The 21,989-nt window shown below is 41.8% G+C and overlaps 2 protein-coding genes and 1 long non-coding RNA gene across 4 annotated transcripts in view; 2 read left to right on the top strand and 1 right to left on the bottom strand.

Annotated features, from left to right (window-relative positions):
- The first annotated feature begins 3,295 nt into the window (after positions 1–3,295).
- Positions 3,296–4,105, top strand: LOC123486288. Its single transcript, XM_045217538.1, has one exon. It carries the CDS (start codon positions 3,310–3,312, stop codon positions 4,030–4,032), a length of 723 nt encoding a protein of 240 aa, XP_045073473.1. The 5' UTR covers positions 3,296–3,309; the 3' UTR covers positions 4,033–4,105.
- Positions 4,106–5,778: 1,673 nt separating this feature from the next.
- LOC121556922 (rho-related GTP-binding protein RhoN-like) overlaps positions 5,779–21,989 on the top strand; it is a 58,863-nt gene continuing 42,652 nt past the window's right edge. The window contains exons 1-2 of the mRNA XM_045217536.1: positions 5,779–6,281; positions 6,739–6,826. Of these exons, the coding sequence (XP_045073471.1) occupies positions 6,180–6,281; positions 6,739–6,826 (190 nt within the window). The 5' untranslated portion in view covers positions 5,779–6,179. The remainder of the gene's footprint in view (positions 6,282–6,738; positions 6,827–21,989) is intronic.
- Positions 9,290–13,753, bottom strand: LOC121557010. 2 transcript variants are annotated; one of them, XR_005998273.2, is made up of 5 exons: positions 13,319–13,753; positions 13,008–13,117; positions 12,795–12,844; positions 11,246–11,341; positions 9,290–10,343 (listed from the first exon to the last, which is right to left on the bottom strand). It is a non-coding gene; the product is annotated as an uncharacterized LOC121557010 (long non-coding RNA). The 2 variants fall into 2 exon arrangements; XR_005998280.2 differs by having other exon boundaries at positions 13,008–13,114.

The raw sequence follows: 21,989 nt of genomic DNA, 5'->3' as shown, positions 1-21,989 counted from the left end.
CTCAAGACATTCGGTTCTCTGGAAACAACAAGAGGCCTACTGCAGAAACAGGCACATTTTCAATGACATTGTGTAAAAAGACAATTAGAACCAGTGTGGAGCCATTGACATAATGAAACCCGTAGTTGAGGGTCCTAAAACCCAAGCAGTGAAAGTTGTTGTGTTGTCCCAGTCTGTGAAACAGGAAGTCACTATATGGGTGATAAAGATGTGGCCAAGGGGGCATGGCAGGAAATGCCTGAGTTAATAGAGAGCTGCCATCTTTCACTTCCATCTCCTCTGGTTTGTAGGGGTCTGATTGAGGGGCAAAAAATCCACCACAAAACACCAGAACATTGCCAAAAAGAGTTGAACCAGCTCACCTGCTTTTACACTATGGGTTGACTATTATATGTTCAATGTTCATTTTGAAAATATATTTTAAAAAGGAATAGTTTCACCATATTAAAACGAGAGTTCAGTTCACATAACAGGGTTGACCTTAAAATGAGGGACAGACATAAATTAATCATTAATCACACGAAATAAACAATAATCTTCAGAAATGACTTTGTCAAAGCAAGAACATAACTAGGGGTTTGCAATGATGGTGAAAACTTGGGAGACGTTTTGGGATTAAGTGGGTCAAAATTCAAAAGGCACTCGCTGTCTTTGTTGCAGGTGCATGGTAACAATTGAATAACATGAGAGAAGAAATAAGAAAACCTCACACTGCTCTTGCTAGTATCACTTCTCTTTATTATTAAGCTTGCTTTTGGGCTTAAATTGAGTAACAGTTCTTTGTTGGGTTTCTAAGCCAGAAACAGTATTTTGGGAAAACACATGTTTAAGTTTAATTTTGCGAAATAATTTAAACAGATCTACTTTCGTATCAAAGGGTTTGTCTGTACATATAGGTACAAAAGAGAGGCCCATAGATAAGACTGAGACTTGTGCGTCAGTGAGCTCTTTTTTGGAGAGGTTAATCACCGCGTGCTGCTGTAGCTCCGTGTCCACCGCCTGTGGGTAAAAATATTCCTAGATGTCTGAAAAATATGACGAGTGACATGTCAGAATGCAGATGTTTGGCACTTTAGCAAATAAAATCGGATTTATTGAATTTATTTATTGACGACAACATACACTATATATAAAGAAGTATGTGGACACCCCTTCAAAGTCGTGGCTTCGGCTATTTCAGCCACACCCGTTGCTGACAGGTGTATAAAATCGAGCACACAGCCATGCAATCTCCATAGACAAACATTGACAGTAGAATGGCCTTACTGAACAGCTCAGCGACTTTCAACGTGGCACCGTCATAGGATGCCACCTTACCAACAAGTCAGTTCGGCAAATTTCTGCCCTGCTAGAGCTGCCCCGGTCAACTGTAAGTGCTGTAATTGTGAAGTGGAAATGTCTAGGGGCAACAAAGGCTCAGCAGTGAAGTGGTAGGCCACACAAGCTCACAGAACACGACCGCTGAGTGCTGAAGCGCAGAAATTGTCCTCGGTTGCAACACTCACTACCGAGTTCCAAACTGCCTCTGGAAGCAACATCAGAACAAGAACTGTTCCTCTGGAGCTTCATGAAATGGGTTTCCATGGCCGAGCAGCCGCACACAAGCCTAAGATCACCATGCCAAGCGTTGGCTGGAGTGCTGTAAAGCTCGCCGCCATTGGAAATGAGTTCTCTGGAGTGATGAATACATGTAGTGAATATTGTGTACATTGCTTTGTGCATTGTCTTGTGCTGCCACCTGCAGCTGAATGGATGTCATGGCATTCTCTTTGTGCAGGATGCGCACCAACAAGTCAATGGAAAGAATGGCCTTTGGAAGAAAATAGCTCCATGTAGCTTATCGCCTCTCCTCGAGTGTGATATTACAATGTCTGTCTACACGAGATGGAAAGTATTCTTATCCCTTTTCTCAAAACACATTTAACTCATGTATGTCCTGGCCTCTATGGTGTAAGCTACAATGTGGGACCCAAGTCTGACAGTCCAAGTCTGACAGTCCAGTCCTGTTCTGTAATAGGCCCATATGAAAATGTATGCACGTACTACTGTAAATCGCTTTGGATGAAACCGTCTGCTAAATGGCATATAGACAAGTTTTTGAGCCGTTTCCGCTCTACTTCCTGAACTCCTCCCGTCGATGCAATCCACTTCCGTTCTGCCGGGCTGGGTTTGTTTTGCTAGCTAGCTCCGTTGTGCCGACAAAGCACTGATATCGCAGTGACAAAGAGGATATAAAAATTACAATTACAACATGAAGAAAAGTGGTTCGGGAACGACGTGTGCGGTAGTTGGTTGCAAAAACTCGAGAAAGCACCTGAACGAGTGGTTAGATAGAGAGTGCTACGACCACAAACCAGCTACGAAGAGGCAATGTCCATGCGCTCCATTGTTTACATTTTTTCGCAAGCCTGATACCGACTCGGAATCAAGGACCTGGCTGAAGGCATTGAATCTAAAGAAACCACCCCTCAACGTTTTTGTTTGTTCCTATCACTTTGTTGACCAAAAACCTACCAAGGATAATCCTTTCCCAGAGTTGTGGTTGGGATACAATCGCCCTCCCCAGCCAAAGAGGCGTCAACTCACCCAGCGGACCACTGCCTCCCCCCAGATAAAGAAACGCAGACTTGAATCTGAGGGTAAGTTCAGCAACTTTAGCTATGAAGCTGACAATACTGTTAATTATGAAGAAGTTGTCATACATTAACATTGCTACCGGTATTTTGCTAAGGCAGTTGATTGTTTTGGAGATGGGACAAACAATGCCCACGATAGCTACATCATTAATTGTGTGTGTGTGTGTGTGCCTGCCTGCGTGTGCCTTAGTCTACATCATAAATACAATGCAAGGTGGCAGGCTGTTGTGATGATGATTGTGTGTGTGCGTGTGAGTGCAATGTTGTAGTACACATTTTTCCATTGTGATGTTTGTAGTGAGAGGACTCTATGCCTGCATTAATTTTGCTCCATCCATGTTTTCTCTTCCCCTTTTTAGATGCTCCAGAAACCTGTCAGCCTGTCTGTGAGGCCGAGCCTGCTACACCAAAATTTCGAGATGCCCAGACCCAATGGGAGGATCCGTCACATATTGATCACATTTACTGTTCAACAACACAGTCTGTTAAAGTAGACAAGGCCACACAGTGCGAGGCAGAAATGGGTCCTACTGTGACCAGCACCACGGTCATTGATGATGCTAGGTCCCGGCTGTATACAGGAGTGCTTATGGTTCAATTCTTCACCCTGGTGACGGTGTTGTTGCCTTTCAGTAAGCCATCAATTACCCTTCCTGTTGTTGACCAAATAATTATGACGTTGATGAAACTAAAACTAAACCTAATATTAGGAGATATTGCTCACCGCTTCAATGTGTCTACATCCATGGCAAGCATTGTGATTAGTCACTGGATTGACGTGATGGGTGAACAGTTCAAAGTCCTGATCCCCTGGCTTCCAAGAGAGACCATTCGTGCCACCATGCCCTTGTCGTTTCAGAGGAACTACCCTCGAACCACCTGCATCATTGACTGTGCCGAAAGTGCCATGCAGAGAGCCACAAACCACGACTCAAGGAGTGACACTTTCAGCCAGTATAAATCACGCAACACTGTGAAATATCTCGTCGCTGTGGCCCCTAATGGGCTAATCATGTTTATATCTGATGCCTATGCTAGCAGAAGCAGCGATAAGTTTATCACCATGGACAGTGGGTTCCTAGACTATCTGAGGGCTGGTGATGAGGTCATGGCGGACCGTGGGTTCACCATTCGAGACTTGCTTGATGAGAGAAGGGTCAGTTTGAACATCCCTGCTTTCACCTACAGGCGCAATCAGTTGACCAATGAGGAGACGACACGCACCAGGCGAGTAGCCAATGTCCGCATACATGTGGAAAGAGCAATCCAGAGACTGAAGGTGTTTAAGATTTTATCCCAGAATGTTCCCATCAGCATGGCCCCGAAACTGGACAACATCTTAACCATCTGTGCTGGCCTAGTTAACCTGAAGAGTCCACTGATCAGTGAGGTTTAGAATCTTGCCCTGTGTCCCTGTCTACCAACACCCAGCCATGTTGTTCATTAAATACAGATAAACACAACAAATACTGCATGCATTGTATTTTTAATATTATATATGAATATTTTCATAGTGATGTAATTGTGTGGGCTGCTTTTGTATTTTACTTTTTAATACCTGTTAAGATTAAACACGCAATCTTTCTTGTTGAAGCCATTTGTTTAGTTTCCTCAAAACAATTAATTAATCCAGTGTTATTTATGTACAGTATGAGCTTACTATGAATTATGAACCGTGTTAAAATAAATTGTAGCACTCTAAGGATTGAAATTACATCAAACTTTATTTTCACTCAAACAGTAGGCACACTGATATATTGCACAGCATAAAGAGATCATGTAAACAATGGACATCTGTTGGCTCCTGTGGGCATGACCTAAATAAGGCCGTTTATTTTGGTTTTAAAATGCTGAGATATTTACTGCAGAACTGTAACCTTCCCTCAACAAAATCATCAACAATTTTCGGGAGCATGTGGGCAAAGTAGAATGTGCGCAGCCTTATGATATGCCCCTGGACAAAGCCTTGGTCGTAGGGTACTTCCGATTTCTAGGTGCTCAGTTTTGTTCCAGATCACCAACTTGGAGTGCTGAAGCCCTGTGCAGTGCATCCCAATTTGTACCTGCATGTAGTAGCCTTTTGGACCATTGCAGGCAATATGGTAATCTATCTCCGTTTGCCACAGTTGTGATTTCGCAGTTATTTGTTGCCAAAAATTCTGCAAGTGACTTGTTTCCCATCACAGGTGATTTGATCTCCAACAGAATGTCGTTGTTTATCACTCCATCGGGAGATGCTGCAAGCCACGGTTCCTTTTCGCACACCACTAAGCCTTTGGTTTCAATGCTGTTGCCCAGAGTTTCCAAATAGTCCCTTGCAAGTTCCTCCCCATCCGCTCCTTGACGGGTTGCGGCATTGCCACGGAAGGATGGGTGTAAGTGTTCTGACAAAAACTTGTCAGGCGCCGTGGTTGAGCGAATGGGCACCTTTCTAGCTGTGCTCGCTGTCAAAGTAGTAGAACCGTGTTCCCAAACTAGCGTCGACATCGCTGTGTTTACACCGGCAGACGTTGTGCAAACAACTTCCGGCGGAAATGAAATGCATTTGTGTAGAGTTATGGCGCCACCCGGGATACAGCGCGTAAACTTGTCTATATAATATAATACAAAGTAGGATTTGAGTTGGACGCTCAATATTCTTGTATGCCCTCTCTCACCAGAAGATGGCGATAGAAACCTGGTCATTGTATCAATGCAAGACCAGTGCAGACGTGTTGCGTCTGACCATGATCTCAGAACACGGAACTAAATCTCTGCAGATGTTTGGAGAGATTGCCCTGTAGACCAGAGGTGTCATGAAGGGAGCACTGATGAAGATAATTGTGTAGATATTAATTTTATAATCACAGAATACTAAACCTCTACTGGATTCAGTATGCCACTCCTTTTTCACAGCATGGCATTTGTGTTAACCACAACGAGCACCAACCACTACTGCCAAGTACGGTAAGGTTTAGTCAACTCTTAAAAAGAGAAATCGCCAGGAGATTACAGTATGAGAGAGAGAGGTGAGAGAGATAAGTGTGTGTGTCTGAGAAAGAGAGTGTGTGTGTCTGAGAGAGAGAGCGAGAGATAGCATAGGGGTATGTGTTCTTGTAAAGGGGGGATTTATTTCACAAACAGGGGGAAAAAACTATTCTACAGATTTGATCGAAGGTGTTGTTGATGGATGATTATGACATAATCCCAAACAGTTGGCATGCAAATAAACATTAGCTCCTCAGTCCTTCCCATTGGGTGTTAGTGGCTGATGGGCGGATCTAAAGAGGAAAGTGAAAACACAAACTCACACTCTGTCAGCATCCAGCCGTGGCAAGCAGGCACATTGTGGAGTAGGTTATGCAGCCGCGCTAAAGAGTTATTAAAGTTCTGAGTCTGACAGTCAAAGCTTCCGGAAGGCATACACACGGAGGAATACAACTGAAAACAGGGAGGAAAATCTCACCTCACCGGTATCTGCTTTCTACACTTTGACTTTGGGACTATTCTGGAGTGTAGCTAAATGAAAAGGAGGCGACGTATCATAACCACATAGACCGCACTATGGAGAGCAAGGGCAGCCGCTGTAAAATCGTGGTGGTCGGCGACACGCGATGTGGCAAAACGGCATTACTTCATGTCTTCGCCAAAGACTCGTACCCAGAGGTAAGTTATGGCGGTTGTATTACGAAGTTTGTACGATTGTAATAAATAAGTCATTATTTTAATTTAAAAAAAATATTTGTGTAGCCTACGCGCCATGCGCGCATCAGCCTTCTCCATAAATGATGTTATAACAATTAAAGGATTCTAAAGTTTTTAGGCTTGAGATCCTGTCTATAGCCTAGGATCAATAGCCTCAATCTATGGCACATCTTTTTAATTAATGACACAAATTTTGCCTTAGCCCTATACATTCTAGCTGGTCATGTGTGTTTTAGAATGGGCTCAGAATTCATCTGGTGCATGCCATATGCACATAGCCTACATGTGATATGTGATAGAGGAATAGGTCTAGACCAGACTTTATCCGCCGAGATGAGTAGGAATGGAACATGGTATCATTTTGAATCATTGGGCAGATATAGGTTTTCATTGTGCCATTTGAAATGTTTCTTTTCAGAATTATGTCCCTACTGTCTTCGAGAACTACACGGCCAGTTTCGAGATCGAGAAACAGAGGATTGAGCTGAACATGTGGGACACATCAGGTAAGGACTGTGGCTTCAAGCGGGACTAATTTAATAAATAAATGTTGACACTTGGACTCGAAGATGTGGTCCTCTGTAGCTCAGCTGGTAGAGCACGCTTGCCTTTTGGACATACACTGATGTTTCGTTCTATGGCATTTTAAGATGTCACAACTTGCACAAGTAATGTGGGCAGTGAGCCAAGTCTCTTTTAGTCTGGGAGGCTCCGTTCAAGGTGCAGAAATTGGCAAAGATGGGACAGTTTTTAGCATTCAGCAAAATCCAGGCACGTTCAAATTAATTATATTTATTCGGATTATAATTCTGGATTTTCCCAACAAATTACGCACAGCAATTTGTGGTTTTTGCCCACAAAACTACGCACACAAATTACATATTTTCGAGGGAGGCTACCTTTCTTGGACATTTTTTGTTACTTCCTTTGACAGTTGAGTACATATTGAATGTCTAGCCTTTAGGCCTCCTGCACAGTTGACCTGGTATTTTATTGCACCAATTTGTCTTTTTGAGGGATTGCCGCTTTCACGTGCAATCGGAGTTATCAGAAAGCCTAGTTCTCAGTGGGAAATTTCACTTGAATCCCAGCTAACAACAAACGTTCCCACAACTTTAGAGAACGTTCCCTTAAGAGTCTCATTAGGTCATTAACTAACGTTTTCATAGGAATGTTCCCGTGATGTGTAAGGAATTTTTCCAAGAGACCATTCCCTTAATGTAAAATAGAACTTACCCAGAACGGGTAACCATGTTCTCAGAACTGAAGGTATTAATGTTCTAGACACGTTTCATGCGAACGTTGCAAGAACATCAATGTGTCCAGTTTTCTGTGGGTTAGGAGAATATTCCATTAATGTCCTACCAAACATACACAGAACATGGTTGCCATGTTCTCAGAATATAATATATTAATGTCATAGACATGTTTTATGGGAGCGTTTCAAGAAAATTAATTTGTCCAGTTTTGGGAGGGTTAAAATAATATTCCATCAATGTCCCACCAAACCTACACAGAATATAGTTGCCATGTTCTCAGAACATAATATATGTTTCATGGGAATGTGTCCAAAACGTTTGTGTCCCCCCAAAAAAAATCATTACACATCATGTTACTGTTGCCAAGCCAATCAAGGCCCTGATAGGTGAACCATTGATCCATTCACAGCTCTTTGTCTGTTGGCAAGGTTAGGGATACTCACACACACAGTGCTTTTAAGACACAGTGTTTTCAATTTACATATTTGACACACTTTGACATACATGATTACATTGTGCTTGTTCAATTAATAAGTAATTATTATTCAACATGACCTCACCTGGGATTTGGACTCACAACCTCTCGGTTCATGATATTCTGTGTAAGGTATCAGTAATTAATCTGACTATTCTCTCATTGATTTTATTTACTTATTTCAGCAATTTAATGGCTTTCTGTATAGTTGTCCAATGTTGGTGGGGCAAATTAACCTGTTTTAATGATAGTCCTGAATCACTATGATCAATAAAATATACAGAGCAAAAATATAAACGCAACATGCAAGAATTTCAAAGATTTTACTGAGTTACAGTTCATATAAGGAAATCAGTCAATTGAAAGAAATTCATTAGGCCGTAATCAATGGATTTCACATGACTGGGCAGGGGTGCAGCCATGGTTGGGCATAGGCCCACCCACTGGGGAGCCAGACCCAGCGAATCAGAATTAGTTTTCCCCCACAAAATAGCTTTATTACAGACATAAATACTCATCAGCACCCTCACCCCTCCTCAGACGATCCTGCAGGTGAAGAAGCCGGATGTGGAGGTCCTGGGCTGGCGTGGTTACACGTGGTCTGCGGTTGTGAGGCCGGTTGGACGTACTGCCAAATTCTCTAAAACTACGTTGGAGGCGGCTTATGATAGAGAAATGAACATTAAATTCTCTGGCAACAGCTCTGATGGACATTCTTGCAGTCAGCATGCCAATTGCACGCCCCCTCACAACTTGAGACATCTGTGCACTGTAAACCCTAATAAGTTCACATAACTCAAAAATTATTTTGTAACAGATTACACAAAAATATTTTAGTGATGTTTTTAAATGTTTTAAGTTTACATAAAATAAAAATTACATTTACAGTTACCTTAAATTATCTCAATGTTATCTTATAAATATTGATATTCCTCAACTTATAATTAGGGAGTAATTCACTCAAAATTTTCAATATTTTTCAACTCATATAATGTGGGAAATACACTCAAAACTTTCAATATTCTTCAACTCATATAATGTGGGAAATACACTCAAAATATTAAATATCCTTCAACTCATATAATGTGTGAAATACACTCAAAATGTTCAATATTCTTCAACTCATAATGTGGGACATGCAATCAAAATTAATTCTAAACTGAAATACTGATGTCGGTCCATTACACAATTATAATCAGCGAATAATGTTAGAAAACATGAAAGTGACACCACAGTGACAATTTAACTTTTTTTTTATTCAACACAATGTGCTTTTAAAAAGGCACGAATCAAAAGGAGCTCAGTCAAAACAAAGTGCTTGTCATAAATTAAAACAAAAAGGAAAAGGAAATGACTCCATAAAAACAAAATGTGTTTTAAAGTACATTAAGTGTTAATAGTTCCATATTCTGATAGTGGTCATTGCTACAGAGGGTAGATTCAGTATTTTGGGTCTCCATATCACATTATTCAGTAAACATTATGATAAAAACTCACAAAGGCTTCATGATAAAATTCAATAAGATTCTAATTATAATCCATCCTCAACAGCAATGACAACTATTAGAATGTGGAGCCATTTAAAACGTTTTGGCACTTACTGTACCTTGAAGGCTGCAACTCACTTTTTTAAAATAAAACATTCAAATAAAAGTACTGGTTTCTACTGTGCCGTACTTCAACTGGCAACATCAAGGTAAGCATTAGGTCACACAACATTAAACATGTATAGTGCATGAATTCAACAGTCGTTTCCCACAAGTACAGTACAAAAACTTGGGCTTGGCAATACGTCAATGTTGTGATATTTATCTATTAACAATCAATGTATTAAATCTGAGGTAGAAGAGGCAAACAGTGTAACATATTAAACATGAGGTAGAAGAGGCAAATTATTACATTTGTAAAGAGGGGAAAAAAACTAAAAACATCCTCAATACTCAGCTCAACAAATAGTCCATTCTGAGTGATTCACTCATTGAACAAATCATTCTTCAGTGTCAGTAGACGGCCTTTCAGTGGTTTGTTGTCCTCAAGACACATCACAACTTTTTGGATAAATGTGAATGTAAGCTCGAGATTCTTTGGGTACTGTAGGTCTAGTGCATAGACATACCCAAAGAGCAGGAGAAATGAGTCAGCCAGGTTTGTGGGACCACTCACAAGTATTTCATCTTCCACGACAATACAGATGCTCTCAGGGCTGAAGAGGGCCGCATCAGTAGTATGATCAGTGACAACAGTCAGGAGAGCCACCGGAGTGTCAGTGAGGTCTGGACCATCTGCTGACTATAAAACACAAATAATACAAAAATGAGTTCAGCCCCTCAAGGATACAAATCATGCTAATGATGTCTAGACATTACGGTCACTTTGCACTTAGACTGCAACTAAGCTACATGTTTAAACTATTTTCTTTACACATGCTTATTATTTTATGTTAGTTTCACACCTACCTGTAAGCATACTTTTTGTTTAGTGGAATTCTTTATACTTACCTTTTCATTTATGTAATTTCTACATGTCAGTTTGCAGAATAACAACTCAAGGTAACTTCATAAACAGGTCCTGGGGGCTATTCCAGAAAGGAGGTTCAACAAACTGAGCCTAACCCTGAACTCAGAGTTGACTTACCCTGTGAAGTGAAACTGAGTTTTCAGTTACAGAACAGCTGATCTGAGTTAGGTAAGTTGACTCGGAGTACGTTAACTCGGAGTTGAGCTTGTGCCTGACGACTAGTAAAAAGCAATCATCAATGGAGCTCCGATACGGTTATTCACCATGGCACCGGGAGAAAACAGGAAGCAGACATTTTCTGGCTGCGGCTGTTATATAAATCACTGACAGAGTTTCAGATGCAGTCGTCTTTTCATTTTGAATTTAACATCACTTTATTTTATATTAGCCTTTAAGGAAGTGGTTGAATGTTGTTCAATGTTTTATTTTAGGCTATTTTGTTTTATTTAAAATCGGCTGAAAATGAAATATAAAAACATTTTATCTCATACTCAATGCGGCGACAAACTAGAAACACAGACTTTGAAAAAATACAATTGGCTATACTGATGGTTTTCACATAACCTGCTTTCTGGAATGCCCCTCTGGTTCTCCTAGAGTTCTTTGAGTGATGTCATGTTTAAGCTGAATGAATAGCTAAGCAAAGGGATTGATAGTGAGGCCAGTACACTTACATTACAGGTCCTGAAAAACTTGGAGGCATCTTCACGCAGGTACACAGGAAGTGCACGAAGGACGAGGGCCCGTCTCATATTTACATCACGTTGTTCCTACATGGACAAAAAATATCCATTACAATAATAATTACACAAATATCAAAAACATTCATTGTACACTAATTATAGTAAAAATGAAAATGTTAAAAGATAAGCAAGTTAGTTATTAACAAGCAAAGCATCAAAGTTGTGTGCTTATAGATCTGCTATTTCTGTTGTTGTTCTTTGTATTTAACAAAGTATTAATAAAGGGTTCAAGTGATCAACTGTTGACCCCACAGTTGAGATAAAAACATTTAGAGAAATAGCAAAAGAATGACTGTGGAAACACATAAAATAAAACCAATTATTAGTGTAACCCTCTCACCAGGCTCGAATTTGACTCTCACGATATTACCTTATTTAGAATATCTGAACAGCATGGGATATTAGGTGAGAAGGACATCTCCAATAAGAATCCCTATTGTAAACTTGCTAGGGTGAATGACAAATAGGGTATTAACTTCAGATAGAATGATTATAGACTTGGTTATTGTTATAAGGATATGCTTTCCCATGCATTAAATGAAACTGAAACAGTAAATGACTCCACCAATACAACAGACATAAGGTTCAAGATCTATATTAATCAAATGTTCAATGTATCACATCAAAAGAAATACAAATTATAAACCCCAATGATTTTTCCACAACCCCATGTCCAAATTATTTGCAAGCTTGCTTAAACCCTGGGCGCGCGTTGGAGCTCATAAAAAAAATGACGACATACATAAAGTCCAGAAGTCCACCCCACATTTGTAGTTACTCACTACTTGTAGATAATGCCTCAGCAAAATATAGTAGTTCCGTGCAGGTGTCCTCACAAGATCCACAGCGAACACAGCTATCAATGCAGCCAGTACTCGGTAGCAGCAACAGACATCCGTTGGAAACCCGAACTGATCGTCACAAGCAATTCTCTCCAAGTCTTGCACGATGCTAGGCTAACCTCTAGGATGTTGAATGTCTCCACAATGCGACGGCAGCGTCAGTCTCCACTTGGTCTTTCTTAACTAAATAATAAACACTCTCTTATAGAAATAAAATCTGGATTTCCCTTAAAAAAAACTCTGTAGGTATGGTTTTGTTCTCTCTTTATCGTTTCCTTTGGTCGTTTTTCCTTCACCAACCCCACTAACGTCTCTCCACTCCCTTCTTTCAACTTTTCCCTCCCTTTTCTTTCCCGGCAACCAGTCCACTCTCCCATTGGCCACAACTTAACAAGTTAGCTCATTGGTCAAAACTTTAACGAGATACGTCGGAAATTTAAACTTAAAAGTAAACCAACCTATTCACTTGTACATTTTTTTTTTAACATTGCTTCAAAAGAAATGCATTAATGACATTACAAATCAGGAGCTATTCGATCACCTTTTAAATCTAATACAAATGAATTATAACAAATACACTCTATACTTGGTTTTAGCAATGTATTACATTAGTAACACTATTTCATAATACATCCTACCTGAACTGTTAAAAGGATTTCGAGATGATCTCACAACCACACACTTGAGCCTAGGAAGAAATACAAACACAGGCCTGGTTAGCATCATGATAACACACTCACATTATGTTGTTTAGCATTGTTCGTTTCACGCTAGCACACACGTACACACAGCTCGATAACGTAAAATATTTACTGTGTAATGCAGACACTTATTGAAATAAGTATACTCACAGTACGCACTTGCATTACCGGCGAACAGCGAAAACTCATGGACCTTCCTCCACCGTCAATGTCCCGGGCAAACATGCATTATGGGAAATGTAGTTCATCCAGGAAACCTGCTGATAACGTTACACCGTTGTAAGATGAAGTAACGTAACGTATTTGTCACATATTTAACAACTTCTAAAGTTACAATTACTTGGATTTTTAAACTATTTACAACAAATATTCACTGTGCACATTGTACAAATGTATTCCCAGTTCCACATTTAAGACTATCGAAATTCAATTTTTTTTAAAACAACATTAGAGTTACTTACCAAATCAGAGGTGATGATAAGATGGCGCTTAAGAAAACGAAGGCAATAAGACTAATGATAAAAACGGAGGTGGTGGTGGTTTCAAGCGGGCAGCATAAAAGTGCGCATTGCAAACAAATTAAAACAAATTAAACTGTTCCACATCCACACGAGCGGCCCAAACATCCCCGCATCAAGGCAAATTCAAGATGGCTGACTCAGCTTTCCTGAGGGAGAGATGACCCACCCACCAGAACGTCATGACGTCGATAACGTCATGACACTACCTAAACTTTTTTGAGCGTTCCACACAAATTACCTATAAAATATTGAGCCCTCTTCAATTAAAGTGGCATAAATCTCAACAGAGCTCAACACTTTATAGTTTGGTCAACTGCATAACGACATTTGACTGTTATGACCTTATTACTTATGAGCTAGTACAACTGTTTGGGATTACAGTGTGGCATTGTGTTGTGTGAAACAACTGCACATTTTAAAGTGGCCTTTTATTGTCCACAGCGCAAGGTGCACCTGTGTAATGATCATGCTGTTTAATCAGCTTCTTGATTTGTCACACCTGTCAGGTGGATGGATTATCTTGGCAAAGGAGAAATGCTCACTAACAGGGATGTAAACAAATGAGTGCACAACATTTGAGAGAAATAAGCTTTTTTGGAACCATCACTTTATATGTTGCATTTATATTTTTGTTCAGTGAATTTTCTTGAGTGTACTTTTAACAGAGCTGAGATTTACTTCAAAGTGCATTCACTCTATTGCTTACACCTATCAAGTTGTTTCAGATCTACACAAGTGCCTAGGGAGGAGGGGTTAGGGTTTCTTCTGGACAGGGCCTAACTATACTGGTCCAATAAGCACATACTGTAGAGATATCCCTTATTGGGACAGTGGTTAGGTTGTTTGTCATTGGTGCTAGTGGCCTGGGTTCGAGACCCGCTAGAGCAGTTACCCTACTGTCCCATTCTTAGCAATATGTTTTAATGTCATTATTTGGCAACAGTTACACACTTGTCTGATTTCATTAAAATGAGTTTCTCATTGAAAGACGGGTAACATTACAAAAACGTTCTCTCTCCATAGAATAGTTAGCTGGGATGACCCTCCAAGTCAGATCAGATAACATTTTGTTACCCACATTGTGAAGTTTCACCACTGACCTTTTCAACCAAAAGATGACAACAAATCTGTTTTTGACAATTACAACCTTATCAATATGGATAATGTAGCTAGTCTGACCATATTGTCAATGTTAAGCAAGCTATCTAACTTTATTATTAGCAATGTTAGCAAGCTTTATCAAGCTAGCTAAAATCTTATTGGTTGAAGAATTGTTCCGACCAAAAAGCACATGAATGAAGGGAAGTTGTATTTCCAACATCACAACTGTGAAATAGGATGTTCCGACTAGCACCTGAACGTGGCACTAGTCCCTGTGACTGTCCCATCTTTTTCCTCTTATGTAACAACAACGCCTCTAAACATGTTTTCACACTCACTAGAGTGACAAGACGTTGACAATGAAGACAGACAGACCAGCTAAAGCCTTAAGAGCAAGAAGCTTGTGTGCTTGTTTAGATACTGCTTGGTGGTAATGGTTGTTGTTAAAATGCAGTTAGAGAACTCACTGAAATGGGTGTTGCTGAAATGTCTAACTGCATTTCAACAACAACCATTTCAACCACCCAGGTGCTATTCGGCTGGCTTTTAAAACACTGTTGTGGATAACAAGTTATCTCAGACAACTGTCTCAATGTTTTCTCCTACCAGTGATCCTATACTGAACTATACTTGCCCCAAGCCTAAAAGAAAATGGCCTCAATTGGTTTAAATCACAACTTCAGAAGATGGCCCTGGCAACTCCAGACATTTCTTTGGGGGCCCTAGGGAGCCGCCTATACAAAACAAATCAATGGGAAACAGATGAGAGGCCGACTTGGTGAAAGTGAAAGCAGATGTGGCTAAGTGGATTTCTCCCACCTATACAGAAGGAAGGTACTATATGACCCACCTCTGACCCTACCTAGCCTCCAATTAGTTGTATAAATTGTTTGTTGTTCGGAAGAGGCAGGTTCTAATCTGGGTATATCTCATTGGACAGGTGTATTTGCTCCCACTCACACTACAATAGCATCAGTCCCCTGGCACCTGTCTTTTGTTGCTAACTGGCTAAATGAGGGTTAGCGACTCGGCGCATGTAGACAGGGCAGTGTGTGTGTGCATGTGTGTGTGTGCATGTGTGTGTGTGTGGAGCATTGTTTCTGCTATTTTCTGCTAGGAAGCGCTTTGCCTCTTTGTGTGTGTATTGTTAGGTATCATAACAATAGGATTTGAAAGATAAACAGGATTTGTGAGATCATGTTTGTGTGTGTGACCCTGTGAGGTATAGACATCCTACCTGCAATACCCAGGAGTGTTTATTTCTATCCCTGCACTGTTTGTTAGCAATAGATTCTTTGTTTTGTGTGTGTGTGCTCACACACAGGCATGTGTGAGAGACAGCCAGCCAGGCAAATGTGAATGGAAGTGGATAGATGTGCTAGCCTGTCACGCTAATGTGTTAGCTTTGCATGGCAGCAGGTGAGCAGATGAACAAAAGCAGTGAGTGTTAACAATGACTGAGGTCGAGAATTAATGAATGAGGATAGCTCCCCTGTCCTGCTCTCGCTCTCTCTCGTTGTCTCTTTCACTCTCTTCCCCCTATCCCTCTCATAGCTCATTAGCCAGAGAGGCAGCTGCGGGCTGGGTGTAGCTGATAGGGCGGGGACTAGTGGAGTTGAGGAATAGAGTAGAGGAGAAAGAGGAGGAGTAGTGGCGTGAAGACCGAGGAGAGGAGGAGGAATCGCGGAAGAGAATTCAGTGGAGGAGTAGCAGAGAAGTAGAGAGGAGAAGAGTGGAGGAGTGGAGAGGAGGAGGGAGACTAAGTAAAGACAGAGATGAGAGGAGAGGAGAAGTCAAGCAGAGAGACTAGGGGTTGGGAAGTGAAGGAGACTGACACAAGGAGGGGAGGCTAGAGTGGCCAGCCACTCCACTGGAGCCCGAGCTAGTCGCCTGCTTGCTGACAGAAACAGTGGCAGTAATTAACCATACACTTATCCCCAACGCTCGCTCAATGACCAAACACTTGCCCCCTGTCTCTTTCACTCACACTCACACTCACTCTCATCTCTCTCTCTCTCTCTCTCTCTCTCTCTCTCTCTCTCTCTCTCTCTCTCTCTCTCTCTCACTACCACCCACCCTCTTTTTCATCACCTTCTCCCTCTCTCCCTCTCTCTCCTCTTTTGATTGCACTCATGCACTCTCTCCCTTCATCCTACTCTTTTCTCCACCTCCTGATTGGTCTCTCTATCTTTCTCTCTCTCTTTTTATCCCCCTCTCTCTCTCTTTTTATCCCCCTCTCTCTCCTCTCGCTCAGTCAAAACAAGGTCAGGACTCCCACTCTGTTGCGCTAATGCCTCTTATGATCATTGCGCTTGATTAGCCTAGCATCTCTGCTAACCCCTCTCCCCTCTTGATCCTCTATCCTCACAGCGGTATAGATAGCAGAGATAGCTGATCCACACTCTCTCTATCACGGCACATCAGCCATATAAGGCTCAACATAATCTGTTTATGCAGTGTGACAAAAGAGCAACACATAAAAAAACACAGGCGGATGAACTGCCGAATGAGTGGGGGGATTTGGAAGGGAGAGAGATAGAATTTGTGTGTATGTGTTGTTGTTGTTTTGGGAGGGAGGCTCTGGGATTTTCTCCTAAATCTGTTACACTCTAGTGTTTGGTTGTATTTCAAAAGCAGCACATAGAATTCAATCATCAGTTTGTCTCTCATCAGATGCCCCAAAATAACAGTATACAATACCAGAATAAGTAATTAAGTTAAGTATCAGAAGAGGTAAAGCATGTACTAGCGCAATGCTTACAATTCTCTTTTCCTAAAAGTGCTAGCTCTAGCTTTCAGCTGTTCTCAATTAAGGCCAGGGTATTCAAATCTGACCGTCAAGATCTGGTAGTTAATGTATTGGTTAATGCCATTAAATAACCAGAGAGTACACTAACCGGACTGTCCCAGGTCTGAATCCGTCCCTGTAGATGGAAATATGAAAAATATGAAAAATAGTAGCAGTGCTGTGGAGCTTCAGGCCTGTATAAGTCTGCTCTAGGCCAAACCTAATGCATCAAACAACTTGCCTGCCTCAAAGTCAACCGTGTGAAAGGTAAGAGTCCATAGAAACCTGCTCAACCTGCAGTGTCATACACACACAAAACAGCGTAACACCAGGAAGGAACTCGACAGGGAGTCTGTCCCTCAGGCAACTTCCTGCTCAGGAAGACATTGGCACAGGTTTGATCTCATCACTCAGCTCAGTGAAACCTCTCTAGAGACCTGATTTTATTCTCTCTCTCTCTCTCTCTCTCTCTCTCTCTCTCTCTCTCTCTCTCTCTCTCTCTCTCTCTCTCTCTCTCTCTCTCTCTCTCTCTCTCTCTCTCTCTCTCTCTCTCTCTCTCTCACACAACCACACAGTATAGACTGTAGATCTCCACCTCCATGCTCCCTGTTGCATTTCTCTCAGATTGAAATGGAGTCCCACTCTGGTATTGGCACAACAGGCTCTCATTAATTCATGAGGAGATTTTATGACCTCTATCAGATGTTGGCTTCTTGAAAGCCTGCCCAGATGAGATGAGAGAGAAGGACACCTAGCTTGGGTTCATGCTCAAGTCTAAAAGTGAGTGAGAGTAGGTAGAGTTAAAAGCAACAGAATGATAAATGAAACTCAAAAGCGCTATGTAGTCGGTGTGTGTGTGTGTGTCTGGTTGGCTTGATCTACTCCTGGTCGTGGTGCCCATTAAAAACACAGGGAACATTGAAAATCAATGGCCTAGATGCTTCTCCGCCTCATCCCCATGGGAAACGCATCCATCTCCTCCATACTCACTCACTTTCACTGATAGACCTCAGACTGTTCAGTAACCCATTCCTAGAATGCTAGAACACACACACACACACACACACACACGCACACACCACGCCAAAGAGGGTCATGCAAGGCTCCATTAATCTACCCCCTAAGCCAATTCTATCCCTCATTTATAATTCAAGATATTTGCTATGACCGCACAAGCCTATCCTCACAATAGCCAGCCATTATTGAGTGGGGAGCGACCCCATGTCTTCCATGATGTTGTCCAACTGGAAATGAAGTGTCCCTGTTTCAAAGTTCCTCTTTCCTGTGTTCAGTGTGAATTACCTCTATACTGTATGACTGTAGGACTAGGGATGTAGTGGAGGGTATTTATTTAAAGGTGAATCATTGAGAACACATTATATTTTACAAACAGTGCTTTTACAAGCACTGTGTACTCTCAGTGTTGCAAATAGCGTTTATGCACCTACTACGCTAGTAGTAGTAGTACTGTAAGTAGCACTTATGTGGAGCGCCACCGTATCTTGATCGTCGTTCACCATTTACCTTTATATTTACCAGTACTTCCCAGAGTAGGGCCTTGTAACATGACGTCTTATCAGCTGTAAACTGTATCATCTGGATATTTTTAAACGTTCAATTCAATAGAACGACGGAAACTGCAATGACAGGTAAAACATTTTGTATTGCTCAAGTGCAAAATCATAATTGTGATTACCCAATAATATATAATGTCATGTTGCTCAACGATGTGTCCTCATTTAGAGCAATCCACACCCCTGACTGACTATCAGGCCTCAGCAGTGCCTGTACTTGCGGTGCCGGCTCTCTATTTACTGGCCTTTGGTGCTGTTCACTTTGGCCTGAGTGGTATTCACAGCAGCAACAGCATCAGGGTGTTCTTCAGGCGGGTCGACTGTCCATGTCCATCTCCTGAATGATCTCTGGCCTGGTGAAGCATTGGCCTGGTGAAGCATTGGAAGCATCTGTGATTTCTCCTGGCTAATGTGAATGTAAACCGGTATGGTTATTTATGCAGTGGCGATTTTAGCATGTAAATCTTGGTGGGAAAAAATAAATAGAAAATATTTGTTGCATGCCAGCAAAACCACTACACAACACAACTCTAAACAATACATTCATTGGACTATAACTGTGATTTCCAACTTGTTGTGTACTGTTTATGTCCAATAATGTTTTGTCTATCATTTCTGTTCATAATTGATCTTCATATTACAAGGATCGAAAAGGATTTGCCAGTAGATTCATGATGATGACTGCTAGCTAAGATTTTGAAAGTATGATGTTGACATGATCAGTCCAATCAAAGCTACGGTAGATATAACGTGATTTTATCTGTCCAATTTATCTTCTTTTTATTTTATTTTATTATTTTACCCCTTTTTTGTGGTATCCAATTGTCCCTTCGCCTCTCCCGTACGCACTCGGGAGAGGCGAAGTTCGAGAGCCGTGCGTCCTCAGGAAGCTGGAAGCCAGTCGCACCAATGTGTCGGAGGGAACACCATACACCTGGCGACCGTGTCAGCATGCACTGCGCCCGGCCCGCCACAGGAGTCGCTAGTGTGCGATGGGACAAGAATACCCCTGCCGGCCAAACCCTCCCCTAACCTGGACGCCGCTGGGCCAATTGTGCGCCACCCCATGGGTCTCCCGGTCGCGGCCGGCTGCGACAGAGCCTGGACTCAAACCAGGATCTCTAGTGGCACAGCTAGCACTGCGATGCAGTGCCTTAGACCACTGCGCTACTCGGGAGGCCTGGATGGGCACTTCTAATGTAACTCTATGGCAGCACCCAAGGGGCTTGAATTTTCGAGCTCTCTCCGTAGAGTTTGCGGTGACGTAGTGTCCCCATGAGTGACAGAACACTGAGCCAATCAAGGCGCAACTAGAAAACATTACCAACCCCTACGCTCCATATTTTCCGTTGGCTGCCCCACCACCACAGAAAGCACTGAGCTAGGCTGAAACACCTGCATTTTGGAGCTGCCTTACTCAAGAAAGCAAAAAAGAGACCATGTTTGTATGCTGCTTTATTAACTCAATTATTATTATTTTATTTTTTGCTAAACAGTTGTGGAGCCCACATCATTTTCCCTCTCCTCTTTCGGCCGGTGAGGCGGTAGAGAAGCCTGCAGAACCTCTCCCTGAGGGGGGCGGTGCGGGCCACGAGCAAGGCCCAAAAGTGTCTCACTCCCCGGGTCAGAAAGCTCATAATGAGCTAGGTCATCGCAAGCACCAGCACCAGTGTAGATACTACCATGACCTGGTAGTATATGAGGAGCTGTAGGTCACGGGGGCGTTTGCCAAAGTTGTCTGAAAAAGCATGTCGGACGTGAGACCCGCCCCAGTTAAGGGACAGGGACTGCGCATCAAACATATTGCCAAATGTATCCATAGAAATAAATAAATTAATTAATTATAATGAATTAATGAATAAAATGAAGAGCGGGTTACAGAGTTATTGATTGTCCACTGTCAACATTCTAGAACTCTTGTAACATACTGGGTCCATATAATATTATGTTTCATGACAGTCCCACTATCAACATTCTGGTAGTTGTGATGTCATAATCGATTCTTCTATTACATCATGTTGGGTCCATATCTTGTGTATGTTTGACAGTGAACAGTAAACCCAATTCACTTTTACAAAGCACAGCTAGCCAACTAGTAGTTTGACTTGTAATTTGTACTGCCTACTTTTGAAAGACGATTTCTTTAATCAAAATGGCACAGCTCTCCCAGAAGGGTGGGCTGTGCATCATGAAGACGTTATTGTTGGCTGTTATTTTCTGTCTCCTATCGTTTGTTGCTGCAAATGTGTTGGTGTCTTCAGAGCACAAGACTTTGATGCCAGTGAAGGACCACCCTATTCTGAACAACCCTGATGCTACAAAAGAGACCAATTTTAAGTCATTGCTGGAACAACTTGTGAGTTTACGGGTGAAAGACGATTCTTCTCCAGGTAACGTGGGCCAGTTGACAAAAGGATATTCCTCAAAAAATGTCAAAGACCCCCCGGACTTTGATGAGTCCCTGCCCCTGAATTATGTTCCAGAGCACAAGCCGTTGATGCCAGTGAAGGACCACTCTGTTCAGAACAACCCTGATGCTACAAAAGAGACCAATTTTAAGTCATTGCTGGAACAACTTGTGAGTTTACGGGTGAAAGACGATTCTTCTCCAGGTAACGTGGGCCAGTTGACAAAAGGATATTCCTCAAAAAATGTCAAAGACCCCCGGACTTTGTAGAGTCCCTGCCCCTGAATTATGTTACAGAGCACAAGCCGTTGATGCCAGTGAAGGACCTCTCTGTTCAGAACAACCCTGATGATACAGAAGAGACCAATTATACGTCATTGCTGGAAGAACTTGAGAGTTTATGGGTGGAAGACGATTATTCTCCAGGTAACGTGGGCCAGTTGACAAAAGGATATTCCTCAAAAAATGTCAAAGACCCCCGGACTTTGTAGAGTCCCTGCCCCTGAATTATGTTACAGAGCACAAGCCGTTGATGCCAGTGAAGGACCTCTCTGTTCAGAACAACCCTGATGATACAGAAGAGACCAATTATACGTCATTGCTGGAAGAACTTGAGAGTTTATGGGTGGAAGACGATTATTCTCCAGGTAACGTGGGCCAGTTGACAAAAGGATATTCCTCAAAAAATGACAACCCTGATGCAACAAAAGAGACCAATTTTAAGTCATTGCTGAAGAGCAC

Source organism: Coregonus clupeaformis, unplaced genomic scaffold, assembly GCF_020615455.1.
Source record: "Coregonus clupeaformis isolate EN_2021a unplaced genomic scaffold, ASM2061545v1 scaf1101, whole genome shotgun sequence".
Lineage (NCBI taxonomy): Eukaryota > Metazoa > Chordata > Actinopteri > Salmoniformes > Salmonidae > Coregonus > Coregonus clupeaformis.
This window is presented reverse-complemented; position numbering and strand designations above follow the sequence as displayed.